The sequence below is a fragment of the Lathamus discolor genome, chromosome 3 (assembly GCF_037157495.1).
Source record: "Lathamus discolor isolate bLatDis1 chromosome 3, bLatDis1.hap1, whole genome shotgun sequence".
NCBI lineage: Eukaryota > Metazoa > Chordata > Aves > Psittaciformes > Psittacidae > Lathamus > Lathamus discolor.
Genome location: NC_088886.1, coordinates 124,860,667 through 124,885,365, shown reverse-complemented (window position 1 = coordinate 124,885,365; position 24,699 = coordinate 124,860,667). Strand labels below are relative to the sequence as shown.

General features: G+C 35.4%; 1 protein-coding gene across 5 annotated transcripts in view; it reads left to right on the top strand.

Moving 5' to 3' along the window:
• Nucleotides 1-23,570, top strand: part of PTPN4 (protein tyrosine phosphatase non-receptor type 4) — a 112,954-nt gene extending 89,384 nt beyond the window's left edge. For 4 of the 5 annotated variants that reach the window (XM_065671504.1, XM_065671503.1, XM_065671501.1 and 1 more), the window contains 12 exons: nt 1,152-1,311; nt 4,050-4,133; nt 4,219-4,275; nt 5,663-5,819; nt 7,310-7,476; nt 8,049-8,139; nt 8,224-8,285; nt 9,062-9,208; nt 11,496-11,624; nt 13,060-13,208; nt 14,372-14,507; nt 17,077-23,570. In XM_065671504.1, coding sequence (XP_065527576.1) covers nt 1,152-1,311; nt 4,050-4,133; nt 4,219-4,275; nt 5,663-5,819; nt 7,310-7,476; nt 8,049-8,139; nt 8,224-8,285; nt 9,062-9,208; nt 11,496-11,624; nt 13,060-13,208; nt 14,372-14,507; nt 17,077-17,163 — 1,426 coding nt within the window. In that variant the 3' untranslated portion in view covers nt 17,164-23,570. Of the gene's footprint in view, nt 1-1,151; nt 1,312-4,049; nt 4,134-4,218; nt 4,276-5,662; nt 5,820-7,309; nt 7,477-8,048; nt 8,140-8,223; nt 8,286-9,061; nt 9,209-10,763; nt 10,883-11,495; nt 11,625-13,059; nt 13,209-14,371; nt 14,508-17,076 lie in introns of those variants that run through there. The other variant, XR_010610865.1, reaches the window with a different exon arrangement.
• The last annotated feature ends 1,129 nt before the right edge of the window (nt 23,571-24,699 follow it).

Below are 24,699 nucleotides of genomic sequence, written 5' to 3'. Positions count from 1 at the left end.
AGCGTGCTCTCTAGATTTAGCTGTAACCTGTAACATCATTCTTGGTGGTTTTTGGATTTGCCACTAGTATCAGTGGGCTGTTGTCCTAAGTCGTTATATGACATAATAATAACTTTTAATGTGGTTAGTGGGGAGAAAGGCATGCTGGTATTTAGAAACTGGCATTCAAACAAGTTAATTGGAATTATGTTCTAACTGCCTTTTTGGGCCTCTCAAAATGTTCTCCTTAATTCTTAAATATAAATCCATATAATGAAAGATGAATCATATATTTATGTAATACTAATTATAGAGTTAAGCTTTTATTCCAAAAGGACTAATAAAGGAAATTATCCATATTATACATAAACATAGAGAACATTTTTATTAATCTGCAGTAGAGTGCTTGCTGCTCTAAAGCAGAAATAGAACTTTCTGCTATTTAATCTTCAGTGATGGTGTTATAACTCAACTAAAAAAATGCATGCAGTGAATGTGTTTTTTACAGTGTTTCAAAGCTGTGTTTGTTTCAAAGGGGGAAAAAACCCAAAGCTCTCTTCAAATGTACACATATACTTTTAATTGAAAAATTAAAATGTAACACTCTCATTTCCAGTGGGCATTTCAAGTAAATGCAGGGAGACAGTTGAGTTGTCTTCAGCTTGCAATCCTCCTATTTTTAGATCAAAAGCCAAAAATTAGTTATGCTGCTTATCTCTGGGTTTAAGACTTAAATTGCAGGCATCAATTTAAGATGCAAACTAATTGATATTCTTATTGAGGAAAACTTAAGTGACGTATCTATTTCAGTTTTTGTTTTGGTTTGGTTTTTTTAGCAGGAGTGCAGAGTATAAATACAGTGAGTTTTACAATAGTTCAGCATAAAATGGGTTGATGACACTGAAACCATTTTTTAAAAAAAGTCACATGTAAAAGATAGAAGTTACTGGTTCTGTGCACAGTTACTTATCAAGAAAAAAGCAGCAACATGTCCAAACATACACTTCCAGTATATTCTACCACAGTGCATTTTTGTGATTCTAAAAATACATACAGACATTCAGTTCTCAAACTCTTGAGTTTCTTCCTGCATTTTCAGTTTATTTGGAACCCTGAAAGAATTGTCAATATCTCATGATCATTCCACTTCATACTTCTATTTTGGTATTTAGATCTCAAGAAACTCCTATAGATGGGCAGCCTCCTGCATTACCACCCAAACAATTTAAAAAGAACAGTTGGAACCAAATTAATCATTCGCACTCACAGCAAGAACTGGATAACCATATTAATGAAACATTTGATGTTCCTGCATCACCAGAAAAATCCACAGTAAGTTTTTTGGATCCAGTTTAACTATTTTGCTTTTTATTGGAATGATAGTCCTAGCTTGGTTCTGTTGCATTTCAGAGAGCTCTTACATATGTGCATTACATTGCAGCATTTCCATTATATATACTGTCTGTTTGTTAGCTCCCACTATTTTTAACACCTGCTGGTGTAGTCCTTTGTCAGTTGTCATCAAATGACTTACATTTTGATGGACATATAAGCATTTTGAATATTAGCTTTACAGCACGTGCAGAAATTTCTAACTAACCTCTTCTTTACGACGTCATTTACTGTCAGTTTTAAAGATGACATTGTAGACACTACCACTGGTGTTTAATCTAGTTTATATCAAAAAGCTGAAACTGAAAGTGCCTATCAGCTCTAGAGTGGTTTATGTCAGGAGAGGTTTCTTGAATCTCTTGGTTGCATTTCTCATCAGAATTTCCAAGGAAGAGACTCTAGGAAGACTACCTGTGACAACAAATGTAAAAATCAAAGAATAAGTTCTTTTTCCATACTTAAGCATATGCTAGATGAGTCAAGACCAGTCACTTGATTATTGCCTGACTGAGGTGAAATCTCACTAGCCATTTTTGTGAGTTTTTCTTCTGTCCTTCCAGAAGTTTTCAAGTTGTTCTTGGTTTTATAGTGATAAAAACCAGGGACAGGAGATACTTTGCAGGATGGGAAAACTGTTTAAAATCCAGGTGTAACAAATACTGCATAAAAAGTTTTGGTAACCTCAGACATTCAAAATTATGAATCAGCTCCCAAAACTGGTATTTTAGAAATGTCTTTGGTTTATTTTCATCTGCATTCTGAACTCTAAGCCCAGGGTGTTCTCTCAGGCATTGTTATAAAGCTAAGATTCTCATAAACCCCATATTTAATTTCCTACTGGGGGCTTTAATAAAATTCACCAAAGTGACTTGCGTATTTATGAGCATTTTGGGAATGTTGCAAAAAAATTTGCTTTAAATAACAAAACATTTTTTAACAGCTTTGTCTTCTGTCAGTGCTTACCTGAGTCGTATTACTGTTCTGTCTTGAAAGTTCACACTACCCATCAGGTTTTTCTGCTTTGCATTCAGTTATCTTTACCAAACTGAAAAAAATAACTTTCAGTTGTTTTTTTTTAACTCCTTTTAGTTCTGCAAAACCAACACAGCTGCGTGAGAATGAGATTCTTTTCTCTCTGTGCATTGTCAGTGTGATTGTTTGCTGTGGTCCAATGGGTGCATTTATGCAGCCTTGCTTAAGGCAGTATGCTCTTTTAGTTGAAGATCTGATTTGGTCTGCTGATGGCTTTTTATTTCACGCATTAGGGAAGAAGCAATGCAGCATGACTGAAATTTTGTGAAATTGTGAACTTAAGTTTTGGAATGTGTTTGGGGTTTGTTGGGTTTGGTTGTTTGTTGGGTTTTTTTTTCCCTCAAAGTTGCTTTTCTGACCAGAATGCACTTCAGGTTTCTGCACCACTTCTGCTGCTCTGTCTCAAATACTGTAAGGAAACCCTGTCACCGCTTTGACTTCATATAGCTGTTGAATTTCCTTCTTAAACACCCTTCTTTATCAGTAATTTACACTGTTACTTTCCTCTCCTTCCCCAAATTTTTCATCTTTTCATTGCTATAAATGTGTTCAAGGGAGTTGTTTTGCTTTAACCAAGAGCTTGAAACACTTGAAATTCAGTTTTAGAGCCAAGCTGGGCAGACTTCTTTTACCTATTGAGCCTGAAGATTTTGAACGTTCTTACATGTAGGAATGTTTGTTTTAAGAAGTTCTTTTGTTTGGTTTCTTCGTTTCAGAATATCAGTTTTATGCTTTGGCTTGAAACAAATTTCTTTAATAATACTTCACGTGCTCTCCATAGAAACTATAGAAGTACTAGCTGATGTTCACTCTGAAACAAATATTAAGTATAAACTCAAAAACACTTCAATGGCACTAAGTTGATTTTTCCAGATTAAAAAGTATTTAATATTCCTCAGTTTATTGGTATTTTCTTTAAAGGTGTTGTGTGATCAGAATGAAACTGAAAAGCAAGCAGCTGAAATTGTCAGAGCTTGCTTGGTGCAGAGCATGTGTCACACCTCATATTCCACTATATTGAAATGGAATAGGGGGTATGGAACCAAGATTTTGCCAAACATTTCCTTGCTTATTACCAGTATGTTGCTGTTAATAGAAACAAAACCATACCTTCAATTATCTTATTGTTTATTATATTACGTTTTTACTGCGGGCTTTTTACTGAGGTCTGAATTAAAATTATTTTAAGGCATTTCTATTTAGTAAACTCTTAGGCCTGCTTGAAGCCAATTTAGTCTTTTGTAGTTCTGTTTCTTACTTAGAACACACTTTAAAGTTACGTCACAGAATCAGAGACTGGTTAGGGCTTTAAGGGACCTTTGGAGGTGATCTAGTCTAACCCCACTGCCTATGCAGGGCCAACTAAAGCAGGTTATATAGGAACGCATCCAGGCGGGTTTTGAACATCTCCAGAGAGGGAGACTCCACAGCTCCCCTGGGCAGCCTGTTCCAAGACTTCTAAATGTGTAACTTTTTCCTTCTATGCAAAACTCAAGATAAGACCATTTGTACCAGTACTTGATCTTTTCTCAATGGTCCAGGAACAGTTACTTGATGAGGAAACTGCAAAATTATTACATACAGTATTCTCAAAGTCTAAGTACGAATAATATGTATGTTAATATAATATAATCTTTCTTTACTAGCCCAATGGTGGTGTCCCTCATGACAATCTTGTTATGATCAGAATGAAACCAGATGAAAATGGAAGGTTTGGCTTCAATGTAAAGGTAACAGTACATCTATTCCCTTCATGTATATTAAGATTATTTTCTGACATTTGTGATTTATTACTAACTTAATTTGTTTTTAAAGGGTGGATATGATCAGAAGATGCCAGTAATAGTGTCCAGGGTAGCTCCAGGAACACCTGTAAGTTACCAAAAAATCGAACTTGGTAGTGTATTTTAAAGTATGTATTCAAAACTGTGAATTATTTCATAACTGCCTATGAAAATCGTAGCTTGTGCTCCAACATTATCATAACAAAGCAAATTATGTTTAGTAAGAATTTGATGGGGCTACATAACATTTTTTAAAGTTCTTCAGTTGTCTGAAATAGTTTCTCTTTACTGAAACAAAGCTTAATTCCTGAAAACTGCAAGGAGTTAGAGATGTTCAGTATGTGCTGTTTGTTGAGCTGTGTCATCCTAAAAATACATTTACTTGGTTACCTTTCCTAAATACAGACATTCATATAAGTTCACATACATAATATACAGAAAGAATCTTTTAGTATGTTTAAAATAACTGAAATAGCAAATCTCTCATTTTAGTGACAGATGTAGCTGAATAAAGCCAAGAGTTTACTAAAATCAGACATCATGAATCATTCATCAGGTCTGATTGTCTGTTGTTACTGGTGCTTTGTGACTATCAATAGTGTCTTCAAACTAGGCACAATATTTTGTCAGTTGACTGCCAGAAATACTGACCTGGTATTCAGCTGAGAGGAGTCAGCTCTGTTCATACCTTTTAGAGTGAACCATTTATTTGCTAACATTTAAGAAGTACAGCTTTATTTTTTTTTATTTTAATTTTGTTTTTTACTATTTGAAACTATTCAAATGTTTGCCAAGAGCATTGTTTTTGTCCCTGTTTATTATTTCTGAAATATTTAATAACATAAATAATTTTGGCTGAACACTTTAAACATCCACTCTCTAAGGACAAGGTATTTGGTGATGGCATGTGCTCTTTCTTTTCTGCAACAGTGTTTAGGCTATGATTATAATAATGATTTTTATTACCTGATTCCTCCCTCTGGGATTACTCAGATTTGTGCATTGTCTTCAGTCCTTGTCTAGGTCTTGTCATTACAATTGCAGCATTTCACACCTGAAGCATTTAAGCCTGTGAAAGTGATAGGGACAAGGCTTTGCCATGTTACTCCCTTCTCTTCAAAGATAGGAGCATCCGGCTTTTTAATTGCCTGTACAAAAATGTGATTCAAACAGTTGAACTTTTTACTTCAACAAGAGGAGTGGAGTAACAGCTGCTGAAGGACATGTTACAATGACAGTCACCTCCCAGCTGCAAATGGATTTATTCATGTAAATGGCACTGTCTTATGTATTGTGTAACACTTAAATTTATCATTTGAATACAAAGCAGCAACCATAGCAACTAAGCTATTAAGATTCAAGTCCCTGCGTATAGTTACTTTAAGTTGCTATTTTAAGGTGAGAAATTGGAAATGGCTTGTTTTACAGGTTTTTTTTTTTTTTTTTATTACTTTTTTTCCCCCTCCACCTTGCAGGCTGATCTTTGTGTCCCTCGTCTAAACGAAGGGGATCAGGTTGTACTGATTAACGGCAGGGATATAGCAGAACATACCCATGACCAAGTTGTTATGTTTATTAAAGCTAGCTGTGAGAGACACTCAGGGGAACTTGTGCTCCTAGTTCGACCCAATGGTGAGTGATTTATACATAATAATAAGAAAAACTAATAAATCAATGGCTTGCTTTCCTTTTCTAACCTCCATTTTTTTGTCCTGAGATGGAATGCTTAACATTGTTGTAAGAAAGAACTCCCTTCCTTGAAACACAATGTATTGCTGAAATCTTGATCAGTCCTTTACTCTAAGGAGCTGTGCATAATAACTTAAGGGTTGAAAATTAACAGGAAAGTCAGAGATCAAATATTTCAAACTGATAGATAATTTAAATTTTGTTCTCACTCTCATTGATAAAAATGTCCAGAAAGCTGTATGGATAATGAGTGCAGTTTCTGAGGTTGCTGTTATTCCATTAAGGAAAATAAAACACAAGCAAATGAACAAAAAACTCTTCACTAAACACCCCATGTTTAGGTGACTTTGGAGGTCTATATAAGCAAAATCCTTCCGTATAGTTTAAAACAATCCAGAACAGCTGGTAACATTTCTACTTGATGAGGCTTAATAGAAGAAAGTGCTAGAAATGGAGTCTAAATAACAGCTTGTGCATTATATTCATGAAATACCCTGCTGGAGCATCGCCAGCAGATGGTCACTGGATTTAATTCAGCTGCATATCCCAATTGTAATACAGTTGCAGAGGAAAAAATAAAATTAAAAATAATGATGCTTAATGGGAATAATTGAAACTAGTTTAGGAGAGTACCTCAGCCACCTCATAAACAATTTTTCCTTTATTCATTTATTTGCACTCCCTACTTACTTGTTCTCTTATTCTGTGTGTAAGTTCTCTTGCAGCTTTTGTGTGCTTACTTTCTTTTTCAGATAAAATTGTTAGCTTTGTTTACAAATTTACTAAAACTGTTATCCATGTGTGTTGATTATCTTTGTATTTTGGATAAAAATATTTGAGTTGTAAAAGTGAGGAGTTGCCAGTTCTTTCCTTCATGGTCATGAGACATCATTTAAACACAGGCTTTTGAACAGCATGTCTCTTAAGTGTAGTAGAAGATGCTAATTATTTTTCTTTTTTTTTTTTTATAGGCAGGGCACGCAAACAGTTTTGATAGCAGTATAATGGCATATATTAATGCTGTTTTCTCAGGTGGTCTGCACATCTTGCCCTAGTTGCTGAAGCCTAAAATCAGTTCAAAGTGAGTTAAAAGTGTAAATGCAATTATAGTGACTTCAGAGGCATGATGTGAAAATCTGAGATTAGGGAGTTACATCAGAGAAGGTAGGGCATAACACAAATTTTCATCAAAATTTTAGCAGTCAGTGATGTGCTTTCACTTAAAATTGCTATTAAACAAAAAATATTTTGTCATGGATCATAATAATCAGTAAAGGCTACTTGCTCTTGATGGTGAGGGCTAAAATCAGTGTGCTAGTAAATGCGGACTTTTCTAAAGGAGAAACACTTGTTTGTCAAATGATACGGAGTTAACTTTGCTTGCCAAACAGCATGTTCAGTCAGAGTGTTCATACCTTTATGTTTCGTTACAGCTGTCTATGATGTTGTGGAAGAGAAGCTGGAGAGCGAGCCTGACTTCCAGTACATCCCTGAGAAATCTCCACTTGATGGTGTCCATCAAGATGATAATGCTCTAAGAGAATCCATGATTCAGCTAGCAGAGGGGCTTATCACTGGAACTGTTTTGGCTCAGTTTGATGTGAGTATCATGTTGCCTGTAGCTGTGTGCTACAGTTCTAAGAAATTATTTAAGAAGAGAAGCTTTCGATTAAATTCCATTAGAGTCAGCATTTTGTAGCAAAACAACCTTCTTGTGCTCTCAAAAGAAAAATAACAACCAAAATAAATCCAATCCTATGTTGTATGTGCAAATTTATGGCACTGAATAATCCTAATACTAGTTTTTAGTGTTGTTAAAAATAGCTTTATTGATTACTTACAGGTTTTTGTAGTTACAAGGGACCTGTGCTAATAAAATGCTTTCACAGAGATGAAAACTGAAAAATGTAAACTGAAATGTGTTCTGTATTCAGACCTTCATTCCGCATCTGATTTACTGTAACATTGTCTTCAAATTGTGACATCTTGATCATTTTCAGTGATCCCACAGCATAACTAAGTTCATAGTGCTTTCTTTTGAAAAGTATATTATTATGTGTGTTGAAGCTACTGTTGCTCAGTAGTTCATGTTCTAAAAAGTACCCCTAGGCAAATAATAAAGTAACAGGTCTTTTGCATCTATTACGATCTGACCATTGGTTTTGTCTTTAGCAATTGTATAGGAAAAAGCCTGGAATGACAATGTCTTGTGCCAGATTACCTCAAAACATTTCCAAAAATAGATACAGAGACATTTCGCCTTGTAAGTATGTGTGTTTGTATGTGTGTTCTAAAAATATTTTACTGTGGTTAGTAAATAAGTAACAAATATCTAATTCTTTTTCAGATGATGCTACGCGGGTTATTTTAAAAAGTAATGAAGATTACATCAATGCAAATTATATAAACGTGAGTGGCGTTTTTCAAAAAGCTGCAAAATTAAATAATTAATAATTAAATAATTTTGCAGTTTTTCCGTGAAGTTGATTAAAAAAAATAATGTTTTCATAAATCTAGTTGTGACTAGAATGGGTGATAAACCTGCAGTCAGATGGTTTAGAATTTACTCTTGTTATACTTATCTGGTAATGTTTTCTGGCAGGTGTTTCTATAAATGAATCCCAGAGAAAGAAAAAACAGTAAGAGAAGCTAGCTCCCTCTACGAGAGGAATTAATTCCTTTCCAAGTGTTAATGTGGCAGTAGTGTTCAACATCAGTAATGTTTAATCTGGCACCACTTTTTTTTACGTCTTCACCCCTCCACCCCTCTGAATTGTCAGTAACAAGAAAATTACAGCTACTTACTTTTCCTTTCTGGAGCACAAAACAGTGATTAAATTAAATTCCAAGATCAGCATTTTAAAAGCTAGTGTCAGAAACCCACAGAGCATGAAATGTTAGCACCTGAATTATTTGCCAATTGGTCTGTCATTTCTTTTTTCAAAAATTAATTGTGATTATGGCAACAACATAACTGTCAGATAATATGTGGCGTGTACTGGTATCTTACGTGCGTGAAGCATTTTGAAGGATTTTTTTAGTGCCGATCTAGATTTAATAACTTGTAATAAACAGAGTTAATATAGTTGATGCTTCTTTAATGTGTTAGTTACTAAACAGTAAACATCTGATATCTGACTTTGATTTGCCATAAGCATTAAGAGAATTACTTTGTCTTCTCTTAGATGGAAATCCCTTCTTCCACAATAATAAATCAGTACATTGCTTGTCAAGGCCCATTACCGAACACTTGTCCTGACTTTTGGCAGATGACTTGGGAACAAGGCTCATCTATGGTTGTAATGTTAACGACTCAAGTTGAACGGGGCAGAGTAAGTAAAAGATTTCTTTACTTGCATAGTCTTCTAAAAATCTATTGGTGATTAGCCTTTTTAAACATTAGAGGAGCATACTAGTATGACATGTAATATGACAAGCCATAATGCTTTTTAATTAAAAGAAAGTATATTTAGTCTAGATAAAAGGAAGACACTTTTTTACAATGAGGGTGATGGAACACTGGAACAGATTGCCTAGAGCAGTGGTAGATGCACCATCCCTGGAAACATTCAAAGTTAGGTGTGACAGGGCTCTGAGCAGCCTGATCTAGTTGAAGATGTCCCTGCTTATTGCAGGGGTTTGGACTACACGACGTTTGAAAGTCCCTTCCAAACCAATCTATGATGCTTCATAGAGGGCAGTGCATTACTGGTACTGTTGCAGTGATGACTCTTACATTTTAAACCTTCTGATATTGTTAAAGTAGTTAATATTTAAAATGTGCTCAGTTCTGAAATACATTGAAGCCTTCACATATTTCTTAAAATATTTTTGGCTTCTTTACTGTAAGGTAAAAAGCATTTAGAATTTACCATCATAGTAGGTTTTTTTCTCTAAACTTCAAATGAAGGAACTCCAAGAAGTTTCATCAATTTTTTTAGATTAGTTCTTTGATACGTAGGAAATTTAATTTTTTAAGGCAGCCTACCACAGCTTTGTATTGTTAAGGTCCCGTGCCTGAAAGCTGTCTTCAAGAGAATCCTTGATAAGCTTGAAATCTAAAACTTTTCATGAAATGTTCTTCTGTGGCTGTAAACAGTTGTTTAATCCTGTGAAAGAATCATTTTACTTTAAATCATTTCCATATCTGTAAAAATAGAGTACTGGTAATAACATAATTAGGGTTATAAATTTCAGAAAACAACTTGTGTATGGTGCTGTGAAACGCCTCAGGTGTATTTTGTGATCTGTTTCTGGTTTTATTTTTTAAGCTATAGTTTCTCCTTAATAGCTTTGTTTATTATGCAGCCCTGTCCTTTGGAGTCAGGCAAAACAATCAAATCTGGTCAGATGCACAGTGTGATTTCAGAGTTACTGGGTTTATAGTCTGGAGCATTCACAGTAGCACTGTCTGGTTCAGTGTGTGGACAGAAATGACACTCTGGAATAAAGGTTTAGTGGAATTTCTCCACATTCAGGATTTCTTTTGAAGATGGATTTATGGTAGGTTGTGGGTGTTCTGATCAACTCAGACTATAGTTCAGCTCTTTGTATATGTTTTCACTTTTTAATAACCATATATTCGTTGGGCGGTCAGGCCTCTAAATATAATGAAAATAATTGAAGGGGAGTTGCAGCATTTTTAAACCATTTTTCAGTGACTCAGTGTTTTCATAATGCTGCCTGCTCCCAAATAAACATGATTAGAGGGAATTTCAGTACAAGTGCGCTTTTTCGTTGGAGGTTTCTTTGCAGATCTGCTAAGAACAGACTTGCAATAGCAGTTCTCTGAGGTTCCCCCACCCCTTCAATAATGATATTTGTGGAGTTCTTTGGAGAGCTGCTTAATAATGAAATAAAAGAACTTAATCTGTCTTATACCCATAGGCAGACTCCCTGCTCTAAAGCTGATCGTGAGGCTACTGACATCACTAGCCCACTGCATGCCGGGATGTCTCAGTGGAGCAGGAAGTCTGCAAATCTGGCTGCTCTTAAAGAATTGCCAGGTGGGTTGGAAAAAATAAAAGTACACTTGAGCTGAAATGACCTCTGCGATTAGGCGTTTAAGCAATACATCTGAAAGTCTTAGTACTTGAAGTTTTCATTCACATTTAATGACTTTATTGGGAGTCTTTGAAGTCCACTGTCCGCATCCCCCTGATTTCTTCATTAGTGTAGCAACCTTTTTGTGGCTTATTGCCTTTTGGTTCTGGATTTTTTTTAATTCCATTTGTTCTTTTCCCATATAAATGTGCTTTGAGAACATTAGATTAGGATTTTGGAGGTCAGAAACATTTATAAAGCAGCACCATTGTCACTGAAGTGTAAGATGCAATATTTATAGATATACTTTGTTTTAAAATTGTAATGAAAGTTACAGGTATCCATCTTCAGTTAAACTAACCTCAAGAGCTGGTGCATGTGTCCTCTTGGAAACAGAACCAGGAAATCTCTGTGATAGCGTATGTTATAAAAGATAATTAGGTAACACAGCCTATTTGGTAAGTAAAGTAATAGTAATTGCAGAATTATCAAAATAGTCTTTTATGAACAAAGGTATAAAGAACTGTAGAGAATGAAAATAATACTCAGGCATCTTTAAAAATGTGTTTACTTTAGGTTAAATGCCACCAGTACTGGCCAGAGCCATCAGGAAGCTCATCATATGGGAATTTCCAGATTACTTGCCATTCAGAAGAAGGAAATCCTGCTTATGTTTTCCGAGAAATGACACTGACTAATCTGGAGGTAAAATCATAATATATTTTTAAAGTACTTACCTGTGGAATCCTCACAAACTAGCTAAAATTTACTTAGCAAGGCTTTCATTTCAGCTTCATGGTATATCCACGTAGAACTGTTTATTTCTAGAAGCCTGTAGAAAACTACTTGTATTGCCATGTACTTACCTAGTGTAAATTCTGCTCTTAGAATGATAACAAATCTTTCAGTAGCAAAATGTCACAAAGATTCAATTTGCATAATCATATTAATTGGGTTTAAGTCATGTAAAAGATGTATAATTTTCTTAGAAGTCTTTACTGGTGTCTTTCATGCCCTGGCCAAAGAAAAAGAGTAATTAAAGAAGTTGAGGAACTTGTTGTTCCCTGGATGTTTTCAAAACGTGAGCCACTAGAGGTATTTCATTATTACAATTGAACTTCTGTCTTTGTAGAGGCAAACAGTTCTTAATAATTCCGTTGTTAAGCATATGTGCAAGTAGATGGAAGATAAATCCTGCTGAGAGAATTAATTGGGATTGATGACTATATGTAAACAAAGACCTGCTTGAACATGCATTGTGTGATTCTTGGAGCATGTGTAGTTTTCAGAGTGTCCCCAGCTAGCTTTTCAATCTCAGAAATGTCTGGAAATGAGTATCTGGCGGTTAGTTCATATACTCATTTCTCACTGCTTGGGTTACCAGATGAGATGCCAGTTTTACAGAATTGCCTTTATTTAGGTTGCAGTTAAAAATCCTTCCCTGTGTCCTGTTGTGACAATCTGTAAATGATTCTGTGCCTAAAAGGTGTTTAAAGTCTGACAACTCCTGATCTTTGAAGTTCTGCTTTTACACTGATTGTATGGCCTGTCCCCTCCACTAAATAAAGGCAGATTGTATTTGTGGTGTTAGAGCAAGGGGCAGGAGAGAGCGGAAAACAAAGTCATTCCGCGTCTTATATATACACTTGATAAAATTAAGAGGTGCAGATAAAGCCAAGACAATGTCGCTGTTCACACAGGGTCTGAAGGAAAGCTTTTATGCCTGAAAGTCCAGCCTCTTCCTACCCCAGTTCTGTCATCTGGTCTAGTAAGATTGTACCACTTTCTGTTAAATTTATTTTGCTAAAAATTTGACCACCTTCTTGTACATCTAATGTTCAGGTAGATCATTGGTATCCTTGAATTGCTTTGCTGTTACATGGCATATAATATTTTTAACCTGTTGAAGACGTAAACATTTGTGGATTGCCTTTGTTGTTTTTAAGGAAAAAAAAGTAATTAGGAAATCCAGGATGAGCAATGATTAGCAGTCATAAAGTGCTGCTAGTTGCCTGAAGCCACTGCTATTACAGGTTCAAATTGCTGTAAATGTACCATTGATTATTATTTTTTAATTATCATTATTTTTTGCCTTTTTTCTTTCCTGAATTACCCTCGATAAACTTGTGTTTCTGATTAGAAAGAGGAAAGCCGCCAACTAACCCAAATCCAGTATATAGCATGGCCTGATCATGGGGTTCCTGATGATTCTAGTGATTTCCTAGATTTTGTGTGTCTTGTGCGAAAGAAGAGGGCTGGCAGAGAAGAACCTGTTGTCGTTCATTGCAGGTATCCCTTTTTTTCCCCAGCTTCATTAAATCATCAAACTGCTCTCGTTTATCATCAAATAGCTTTTCTGTGATTTGTTGCAAATAAACATTTAATTGTATCTGCTTTGGGGATGGATGACAAGAAAACTCAACATTAAAATTAAACAATTACCTAAAACTGTAATCATGTGTCAGTAAGCAAAATTTTGAGTATCTATATGCATTGATCTGTGCAGGGATTTTGTTAGGTTTTGGGGTATTTTTTGTGGTTTGTTTACGTTTTAAATGCTTGTGCTAACAGTCTATATAGTGATTCAGGGAAATGGCAACAGATATTTAAGAACCTTTTCCTGATGGTGACTGTTCCACAAAACTCCAGAACAACTATAAATAATCCATAGCAGAAAACATGGGTGGTATATGCAATGATCAAATAAAAGTCTCTGAAGTCTGCAGTCTTAGGCTGCATGATATTTTGATGTCATACATTAAGATGACACGTTTCTCTTAATAATTTACTTTTGTCATGAATTAGAATTGCTCTGTTTCCACAAAATGTGGGGGTTTGTTTTTCTTGTGCAGTGGTTTTTAATAGCATTTTACATTTGTATAGTAAAATTCAAAATGTTAATCCTTTAAAATACCTAATTAGTAAACTATAATAATGAATATTATGCAAATTAACATATATCATCATTATTAGCATCCTCCAAAGGTTTCTAGTAATTGTAATATTCCTTATTCTGAAATAAGAAGATAGGGTTCATTTCAAGAACATAAACATGGCTTTATCAAATCAGCCCAACATTCCAGTAATGGTCATTCCAGTAACTGTCAAATGACAGAAAGTGTACAGTGTATGCTAGGTATTTCTGTGTTTTGTTATCATCGAGACAATAGTGTGGTTTATAATATGATCTGAATAAATATCTGTTTGGAAATTCTGCTTAAGTGGATGGCTGAGTTAAGGCCATCCCTCTTCAAAGGATTGACAATTCTGCACTGATTGGTTTTGCTCTGTTCAGGCAGGAGAAGGCTTCCAGTGACACAGACACAATCCCTGCCCTAACAGTATGGGAATCATAATGATCAATCCTGAGAATCATTGAGAAGAAATGTCTCTAAGTATGAACTACACTCCAGACTTCATGTTTCATTTTCAATTTTGTTGTTTTTTCTCAGTGCTGGGATTGGACGGACTGGAGTTCTTATCACTATGGAGACAGCTATGTGTCTTATTGAGTGCAATCAGCCTGTTTATCCATTAGATATTGTAAGAACCATGAGAGATCAAAGAGCCATGATGATCCAAACACCTGTGAGTATCATACTTGCTGTTCTGTGTTGCAGAAGAATAATTTCCTATTATCTAGTCATATAATTAGATGAATTTTTAATATACTTGCTGTTGATCATACTGCAAAGAGATCACCTTTACCCTGTGCAGGTGTAGCCTTGGCTCCAGGCAGGAGTAAATTGCTAAGGCTATTGGAAAGTACCAATTCTTCAGATTTTCCACAAAGAAAACTTGAAAAAAGCAGCAGCTGTTTCAGGGGTAGCTGGCAATTAATGTCAAGAGGCCAATTTTCAGTACTGTTAAAGTTACTCAGTGGAGACAGCAGGAGCCTAATTACAGGTGTTAAGAATGGGAGTAGTATAAAATCTAAACATGGAAAGATCTAAGACATGCAAGGAAAACCTTCGGTGATACAATTCAGTGATTTTAACATTGCCTTAGCTATAATGAAAACAAGGCTTAACTCTGCCCTGTAGGGACTCTGAGAAGTAGTATGTTTAAAAAACAGTGTAATTCAATCTGATTGAGGTATATCAGTAATTTTAAGTATATTTAGTCTAAAAAAGTATCTTGCTGCCAGTATTCTCTTGGTGTTCTCTTCACATTTGGTGCATATTCAGATGCTAGAATTTTTCCTGGATCTGTAATGTTTGGGGCTTTTTGAGGTAATTGTGATGTTGCTTTAATGTATTATATTTCAAAATGGCAAATGTTTTAGAACACATTTAGAAACGTTTTACTTGTATCAGTCATGTGTACCTAAGAGTAGTTAGTGTTCACGTTTTTAGAAAATACCTAAAAAGGGTTAAAAGATGGAGCTGTCTTCTAAAAACAAAAGGCTTGGACTCATGGTTGTTCCAAGCTATCCAGGAACCCAGGAATCACTTGTTAATGCTATTCCAGCTAATCATTCCGGGGATTTTAATCTTTTTTAAATCACTATTCAGTTGTAGAGTTTTGCTCATAGTCTATATAGCATTTAAAAAGAAAGTGTTTAGAAGGAGAAAAGACACTAGGTCCAGTAGCAACTCTTTCTCACAATTACCTGAAGGTAATTGAAGATACAGTTACCTGAAGGTAATGGGTAGTAGCTTTGATGTCCGTGCTGCTGCTCCTCCATAATCAAATTTGAATAAACCTTTTGTGTTCTTCACAGAGTATTCAAACTGACAAAAAGTATATATGGGTCTCCATTTCTAGGTTTCTAGGTCATCTCATTGAGTGCTGCTGTCCAGTATTCATGTTGCACTAGAAAAAAAAGTTGTATTATTCAGTTAGCACGGGAAGGATGAAAAAGGTGGTCATACATGAAAAATAATAAAGGGTGGCTCTTGCTGTTTGTGGTGACTATACAGTATGAATAGCATATCTCTCTAGCAAATATAGAGAGGAAGAGAATTCTGTTAGTAAAGGTAGGAGGTTCAATGGTAAGGGATTTAACAACAATTTTTTACACCATGTGCTAAATATCTTCTGGTCTTCTCATTTTTCTTAGAGAAACCAGAATTTTCAAGCTTCAGTGAAATGCAGGTGTTTACTGCATCAGTGAGAGAAGGCATAATAAAAGACTTGAAGTGGTTGGGTTTTTAAGATTTCATAAACATTATCTATTATAATTTCTCCCTTGGCACTCTCTTCCCAATTTGTATATCCTGAAAGATTCATTTAGTGTCCACAAGATGGCCCTGTGCATGGGTGTCTGCTGTGTCTACTATGAGAGGAGAGTTCAGATTCTCCTTCAGGAGCCGCTGGAGGCAAAATAAGTATTTTACACAAATAGGTATAAATTTAACTATTTTAATATACATGCATCAAATAATTGTTTTATTACTAAATCTCTCACTGTGCCCATTAAAGATCCGACATCACAAGTGACTGCACAAAGAAGAATATTCCACAACGCTGAAAAGGCAGATATGCTGGCTTTCTGACCAGCATACATACCATTATGCAGTGTTCAGTGATAGCTGTGGTGCTTTACAAAACAGTGGCTTTATTTAATTTTATTTTCATTATATTCTAAGTTGATTACGGTTGGGGTTTTTAAACAATTGTCTGTTAAAATATATATATTGGAAATATATATATATTTATATATATAAATATATATATATAGGAATAAATGGAACTAGAGTTCCTTTTTTTTTTTTAAACATGAAACAATTTTCTTTTTTATCAAATTCTGAGAGAGAGGTGCCAGTAACATGCCAGCACTAATCTAAGTATGAAAAAGTGCTTTGAAACTACAGCTTTTAAATCCAAGTGAATGAAAACCTCAGGTCAATGAAACTTCAGCAATGAAATGAAGAGCAGAAAATAACTGAATAGGTGATGTTGTAATAATAGTATTGGTTTTGTGGATATGACTTTTGGTATGTGTTTCAAAGTGCTGTTCATCCCATTCTTCTGTTGAGAAACAAGATGTTCTAATATAAAGTCCCTGGTTTGTATTTCCTAAACTCACTTTGAAGCTCAGTTCTTGGACCATCAAGAGAAGGGGATGGGGAAATCTTAGAGGCCTTTTCTGCTTCCAAATGACATGGGTCAAGTACATTTCTTTTCAATTTACTGAATTTACTTTCCTTTTCAGAGTCAATACAGATTTGTATGTGAAGCTATTTTGAAGGTGTATGAAGAAGGATTTATTAAACCTTTACAAACATCACTGAATAAGTAAAGAGCAAAAAACCCCCAGGATATCTATTGAGGAATCCTGTCCTCTGTAATGAACTGGCAGCATTCTTTGTGCCATAATACTGCTTGCAGGAAATGATAGTGAAGTACAGCAAAGAATTGACAAAGGACTTTGAAAACTTCAGCACTGTTGCACTTTATGTTGAAACAAAATCAGTCTCTGAAACTCTTCTAACCTTCATCTGTTTGAAGACTTTATTTTCGTGCTTTGCTCCGAACAAACCATAAACTGAAAGAACTAATTGTGTTCAGGGTAATCTACGATATTTCGTTGTAGTGCCATATACTGCGCTTCTGATTGAATTGCTACAAACAAGGCTTGGAATTATTTCACTCTGTTTTACACCCATGTCTCTTAAAATGAAAAAGAAACAAAAAAACACACTAAGCCATGGTCTTTTTCCAGTGCTAGGTTTATTTACTATGTACAGACTCTCACTGTTTCATTTTTTTACAACATTAGCAATATTGCTGTTACTAGATAGATACACACTGCCTACTGATGCAGCACACTTTGTCCTACACCCTTACTAGAGACCAGCTGGTTGTTAGAGGAGAGCTGGCGTCTGTGTTAACCCAGCAGTAGCTGCATAATGCCCACTTACCAGCATCTTGTACAAAATAATAACAATAAAAATATGAAAAAATAAAACAGCATTTCTTTGACACAGCTTGTGTGTCATACACTGGTGTATTCTGATTCGTGTGACTTAAGATTACGTGATGGGAACTAGTGCATGCATTATGTCTTAACCCCTTAAGTGCCTTGAGACTTACAGCGTACATCCAGTGAAAGGCACTCATGATCCTGTGGGGGTGGTATTGTCCTGTCATATTTATCTTAATGGGTTCACATTTTAAAAAAGGCCCTTGGTGCTTGGACTATGTTACCACAAGGGGTCATGGAAATACCATTCCCTCTTTCTTTATACAAGTACCTGCGTGCTGCTTTCGGTAGCGAAAGCTCCTTTGCCAACTTAATGAATGAGCATTGTATGCTGCTGTGCTTTAATTATGTGAAAAATCTGACACATTCCTTCATTCCTTCCAACTAGTAACTTACTAGCAGCTTACAATGAAGTGCTGGTAGGGTCATTAGGAGCTGATACTTCCATTTATCCTTTTATTGAGAATAGCTGTCTTACTCGATTAGAACATAACTTTTTAATAGCACTGATAATTAAGTTGAACTTACAATCAGATGTGATTTAATTCCATTATCTGCTAACCAATTACTTGTTAAGTCCTCATAGTTGATTTCAAGCCATGTTCGTACAGGTCTGCCTTTTATTTTATTTTACTGTTTAGTTGTTTGGCTGGGGGGAAGGGAGGAGAACACTATGAAGTTGTCCCAGAACTTTATTTTAATTCCATAATGACCCCAGTCGCCTTTTGTTGTGCTTGTACAAAATTGTTCCAGTTGAATATGGGTTGCTTCTTATTTAAGTAGCTAGCAGATTTGTAAGAAATGTCTGTCTGATACAGTATCTGAGCTCATTCTAAAGATACATAAATGTCCCACTTTTAATATTTTTTCAGTATATAGGAGAAACCAAGTCAGAAGCAAGGTATCCGGTGTAATATACTATGAGACAAAAATCAGTCACTTTGACTGCCCTGTGACAACATAACTGTGTGTCCTCTATTTAAAAGTTCTAATTTATTGTATTGGTTTCCTGAAAATGTTTACCCAGTAAATTTTGTTATAAACTATATAGAGCGTAGAATTAAAATGGAAAGTTCTACACTAAATAATTTTTAACTATTGAAGAATTATATTATATAATATACTGTGTTCTATGGACATTTGAAACAGATCAGCTATGAACTATTAATGAAAGGGGATTCAGGCAAAGTGAAATCCTAGCTTAGGACTTAGTAATAAACATGAACCACAATGCCAAATGGAAGATAGAGTTTTAAATATTTTTAGAAAACAAAATAATATTAAATGGCCTGTGGCCCTGTTACTTGTATTTCTAGATTTGATGTTTATATCAATGCTATCCCTCAGTGAAAAATTAATCTTACAAGAATCTTCTGATAAACTGAAAAAGAGTAATAAGGTAGCTTTAATCTTGGTTTTATTTTAAACCATTTGCGACAAAAGAAAACTCCTCTTTAGAATTCTTCTTTAACTTCCATGTGACAAGATTATTAGCTGAGATGCTGGCTAGTTGGAAGGTTATTTTAAACTGAGCACTTAACATCTAAAAATTAAAATAATTCATCCATTATATTGAAATAAATTTTCTTCGTAGTCAAGTTCTAAATGAAAATAGCATTTGCCCGTGTATTCTAAGGGAAATTAGACATGGGAGTTTATATCATCATTATATAATGTTGGTATGTCACGTATTTAAATATTCCTGTGTAAAGTTGCCAAAGCAGTTTTGATTTCAAAAGACCCATTTATACCACAATTAAGTGTGGAATATTTATTGGTTGTCTGTCATTTCTGTTTTGATTTCAAACACAGGCAAGAATAATAACTCTCTTCAGAATTTTTCTCTGCACTGGCTTAGGTGGATCTGTAGTGTATTAATTAGTTGCACTGGGGAAAAAATGGAACAAAGTTAACTATTCTTATTAGATAATTGGCCATCAGCAACTCAGTGGCTTTTTGGCTTCTCCAAAGTCAGGATAGTGGTAACCAAAATATTGATCGGGAAAGGGAATAGTGCTTAAGCCTTTCTGCACCGTAAAACTTTTGTTCATATGTTTCTGCCTGTTGTGGTATAAATGGCCTTTAAAATATTTTTATATGGCCAAAAAAAAAGCAAAACTGCTAAATATTTTACATTGGGTTATGAAGATCTGTATCATCCTTAAGAGCTTTTTAAAGAAGTTTTTTTGTATGTTTCATGCTGTACAAAACATGAATGTATCTTTCAGACATAATGACCTATAGACCTATATGTGATTGGTGTTATGACTGTTGGATTTTATGAATAATTATTTTCATACCATTTGATTAGGAAAAATGTTGGGTGGGTGTGGGAAAGAGTATGTTTGTAACACTTCCATGATGCAAATCCTGTTTAAGAAAAACAAAAAAATTCATTGTAAATAAGAGCAATATTATGACAATTTTGTGCCAATGTATAATGTTAAGACTTTTGTTTTCCTTTTAGGCTGGGATTGAAAACTACCACTACCATCTCTTGTTTAAAGTGTATTTGAAGGTTTGGGGTTTGTTTTGGTTTGTTGGTTTTTTTTTTTTTTTTTTGTAGAAATACCTGGGGCTTTAGTGGGGGCTTTAAGTGTTCTGGGGCCTTTTTTCTTTCTTTGCTAAATATGAAATAAGGTGCAGGTATTGATTAATAAACGACCTACAGATTGTCAGCCAATCCACTTTGAGAAATACTGCTTTAGATACTCCAAGTAATTGAGAGCTGAAGAATTCATTTATCCTGAATTTGGAAGCATTTGGGGGTTTAAATAACTTGCAAGTCTTAAGCAGTAAAACACTGCTGTTATGCATTTTATTTTTATATATTCTCTCCCAGTTATGAAAAAGCCTGAAATTTTCTCACTACATTTAATGCTAGCTGATGTGTCTTCCATGTTTCTCTGTTAAAACTTGAAAGCTTATGTCCCATATAGATAAAGCAATAATACTTCTAGAATATTTGATTACAGTCTGGCACACCATCTATTAGAGAAAGCAGTTGGGAGATTAACATGAGAATTTGTTATGGAACCCATGTAGCTGGCAACTTTCCGTGGAGACCTTCCAGAAAGCTTTGTGGTACCTGTAGAAAGGCCAAAATGAAGCAGACCTGCTGCAGTTGTACTGCCCAGGGCAATGGGAAGTAGGGAAGCTCTCGTATAGAGACGCTGGAGCTCCAGGTATGCAGTGGAGCTGAATTATGTGGTATTTTTATGCTTCTGCAGTGTGTGTGCAGGTGTGTGGGTGATGTTTGATGGCTCAGGGAATTGGCACAAGCATGGAAAAAACTCTACAGATCCACCAATTTCCAAGTAAAAGCAGGTCTTCCAATATATATGCTGTAGTTTTGACTATAGAGCCACTATGCAGGCAATCTTCAAGACCCTCAGCCCTAAGGATAAAAGGAGGGATTGGGTTATGGTCCAAATTAAAATTTTGCACATTTAGACTTCCACAAAGTACAGGAGTGGTGCCCTCTGATGTCAGTTGTAGTCTTTTTGTAGCTCACATTTCAGTCCCAGGTTGGCTGGGTGCATTTGCTCATTTAAGTACCCACCTTTTGCGTTGAGACTGGAAAAGTTCTTTTCCATTGCTATTCAGTGCTGGGATCCAATATCAAAGCCTGGTAAAAACATACTCATTGCTTAGATGTGAATCTTGCATGAAATTACAGGGATTATAGTTAGTGGTGATTGGGAAGCTGTTACAAGGGGAGAATGGTTTGTTTCAGTGTAACTGTTCTGTCCAGCCTCCCTTATCCCACTGCAGTTATCAATTGAAACTGATAATTTGTTTGGGGTTTTTTGTTTGTTTAGCAGCGTACAGAGGAGGACAGTTTGTTGTCACTGGATTGTACATCTGTGCTAGTTGCTATCAGTAGTGTGCATCTTCTCGCTTCTCCAGCTACAAGTTTTAACTGGTACATAAGTGCTGGTTGAGAGCTCAGTGGTGAGAATTTGAGGTAAATCACTTTAAAAACATGATGAAATTTCCAGTTAAAAAGATTTTGACTTTTTTATTTCTTCAAATCTGTAGCCTCATTTTAAAACAAACAATAAAACCAAACCACCACTGAAATATCTATCATTCTAGTCTGCTGTAGCATGAACTATGGTTTCACAGGCTGGCTGACAGTTTGTTGGTTGTGTTATTTCGTATTTAGCAAGCTTACACATTTTAAAGGGTATTTTTTTTTTTAAGTGTTTTGATGTTTGAATAGTAGCACTTTATCTCATGCTTACTACTGACTGAACTATTGGACAAAATAAATTGGGTTTGGAGGGAGATGCTTAATGGGTTTCTGTATGGAGATGATTCGGATTACACCCTGGTACAATGTTTTCTGTTCCAACCATTTCTGGTTTGTTGCTCATGCATTTCTGAAGGACTCTCAAAAAATAGATATTAATATTTCTATCATGCCAATTTTCCTGTCTTAAAAATAATATAAAGCTTGCATTTGGGAAAAAGAAAATGGTGCAAATAGAAACTACAGGGTACTTGTAAATGTATCTCTGATCTCTCTCAGCTAGCTGCAGATTAGCTGTGTTTATTGTAAAGGTTTCTGCTAAGCGTTATTTCTAACATTAGATCACCTGGAAATCAGTACTTTTTTTTTTCTTATTTGAATTTTGATAACTAAAGATAATGAACAGCAAAGTTTAAAGAAGTTGTCACCCTTTTGTGCCCAGGCTGGGAGCCTAGGAGATGGGTGAAAGGGTTAAACAGTTTACATTAAGCTGTTGTTTTCTTTAACTAAAATATATCCACAAAGACTAGGCTATAAACGATCCAGTGCAATTATCTCAGTACATTGGGGCACTGCAGTATCAACCCATAATAATCATACAAGAAAATTAAGGTAGGAAAACAAAAGTTTTACTTTATCCAATGTAGATGGGTTTGTTTTCCATTTGCTTTGGTTCATTTACCAGTGATGCCATTTTAACCCATCAGTTTGGCAGGGCTGTTTGTGTAAGGTTGGGGTTTTTTTCTGTACCAGGTGCTATACTATGTGTAAATACAAAGGGAAGAATATTATTAATATAATTAATTTGCATTTCCAGGTGTGGCTTTCAGTTGCCAAATTTCATCTCATTTCATACTGCTGAATGATGGACTGCAAGTGTGATCATCTCAGAACTGAATAGCTCTTTCGTTGTTTAGACTAACTCTTGTGTATCTTCATTAATGTTGGGGGGTGGGAAGGTTCCTCCCATAAGTAGACTTTTGCCTATAAATTTGTTTAAAAGCACATGACGGGGAGTTAAAAAAACAAACCTAAATGCAACATCTTGGCTAAACAGCCAGGGTGGTTGATAAAAATGATGGAAACTTGAAATTGGTCAACACTGGACAATGTGAAAATGAATTCATCTTTTGTCACTGCAGCTACTGTATGCTTTAAAGGGCCTTATGTATTTGTCTTCATTTTGATAAAACGAAATATCTTGCCATTAAAATGATACACTAACTTCTACCGAAAACCAGCAGTTCCCAGGATAAATATGCTAATTAACATTTAACAAGTCTTGGTTTAGTCTTAAGTAAAATTTCATTCTATTATGTGAAAAAATGCTGTTATGCATATTTTGTGGATATATTTAATTTCAGTTGACAGATAGTTGTCTAGGTACAGACTTGAAAATATATATATAGTTTACTTGTGGATATTAATTGTTTAATTGCAAAATAAAGATGTGCTTTAGTAATTTAAAGTTTTAAATTTTTTTGCGGTTTTCTTGCTACTGTTCACTCGGGTTTGCTATGCTATCTTCATACACTTCTGGTGCCAGATAATGTTCATCTTGTGTTTTACTTTTTGGCGTCATATTCCTTAAATAGGATGCTATAGTGCTATGGATTGAGCGCTAGAAGAGAATGCTAAATTATCAGGAATGAAATTGCTTGGGTACAGAAGAAGCAGGACACATTAGCCAAAGATTTTTACCTGAAAATATATACTGCAGGTTTTGCTCTAATGGAAGAATAACTTTATCTCTTATACAGTGAGTGTTTTGGAGACTGTTTTTAATGGAGATTGTAGTCTGATCACAAAACTGAGGGTGTGAGGAATACTGACATGAACAAAAATTCCAGACAGAAGCTTGTGATGAAATATTTGCTGCCAAAAAGCAAGGGGGTATTCAAAGCAAAACTAGGAAAAGATGATGAAAGACAAAAATCTCAGGAGTGATGAGAGTCAAAGAGACACACACCCCCCCACCCCCCCCCCCCACCCCCCACCCCCATTTTCATAATTTGACTCATTAATGCAGGGTGTAAAGTGAGCACAGGGTGTTTGGATTTGAAGTACAAAAAGAACTACTGGGAAAGCATGCGAGGAGAGAAACAGGTACTTAGTAGGAAGAGATTTGTTTAAACTGGAATAGAGTGGATAGAAGGTGGGTCACAACTACCACAGTTGCACGTGTGTATACTTGGACTGTATCTGAGTAGCAAATATTGAGGAAGGACTCTGATTACATGAAGAGTAGCAAGAGGCTGGTGTGAAGTACGAAGAGCAAAAATGGCCAAAAAAGTCTTTGTATCATTGAAGCTACAAAAAGGAAGCTGGGAATAACGCAGTTCTTGGTGGCAACAAGGGAGCTTGTGAGTGGCAGAGTGGAAAGAAACTCAATGTGAAGAAATAATTGAAGATGGGCAGAAAATGTAGGGACACATAATTCTCCAGAATGCTTTGTCTAGTAGGAAAATGTGTAGACTTAATGGCCAGGAGCTACTATTTTTCTGACAGAGATCTCCACTAAAAACTTTAGCATCCTTGTTATACAAATGATCGGTTAGTTGATGTGCACTGAGAATTCATCAGGTATCTGAAAGCAC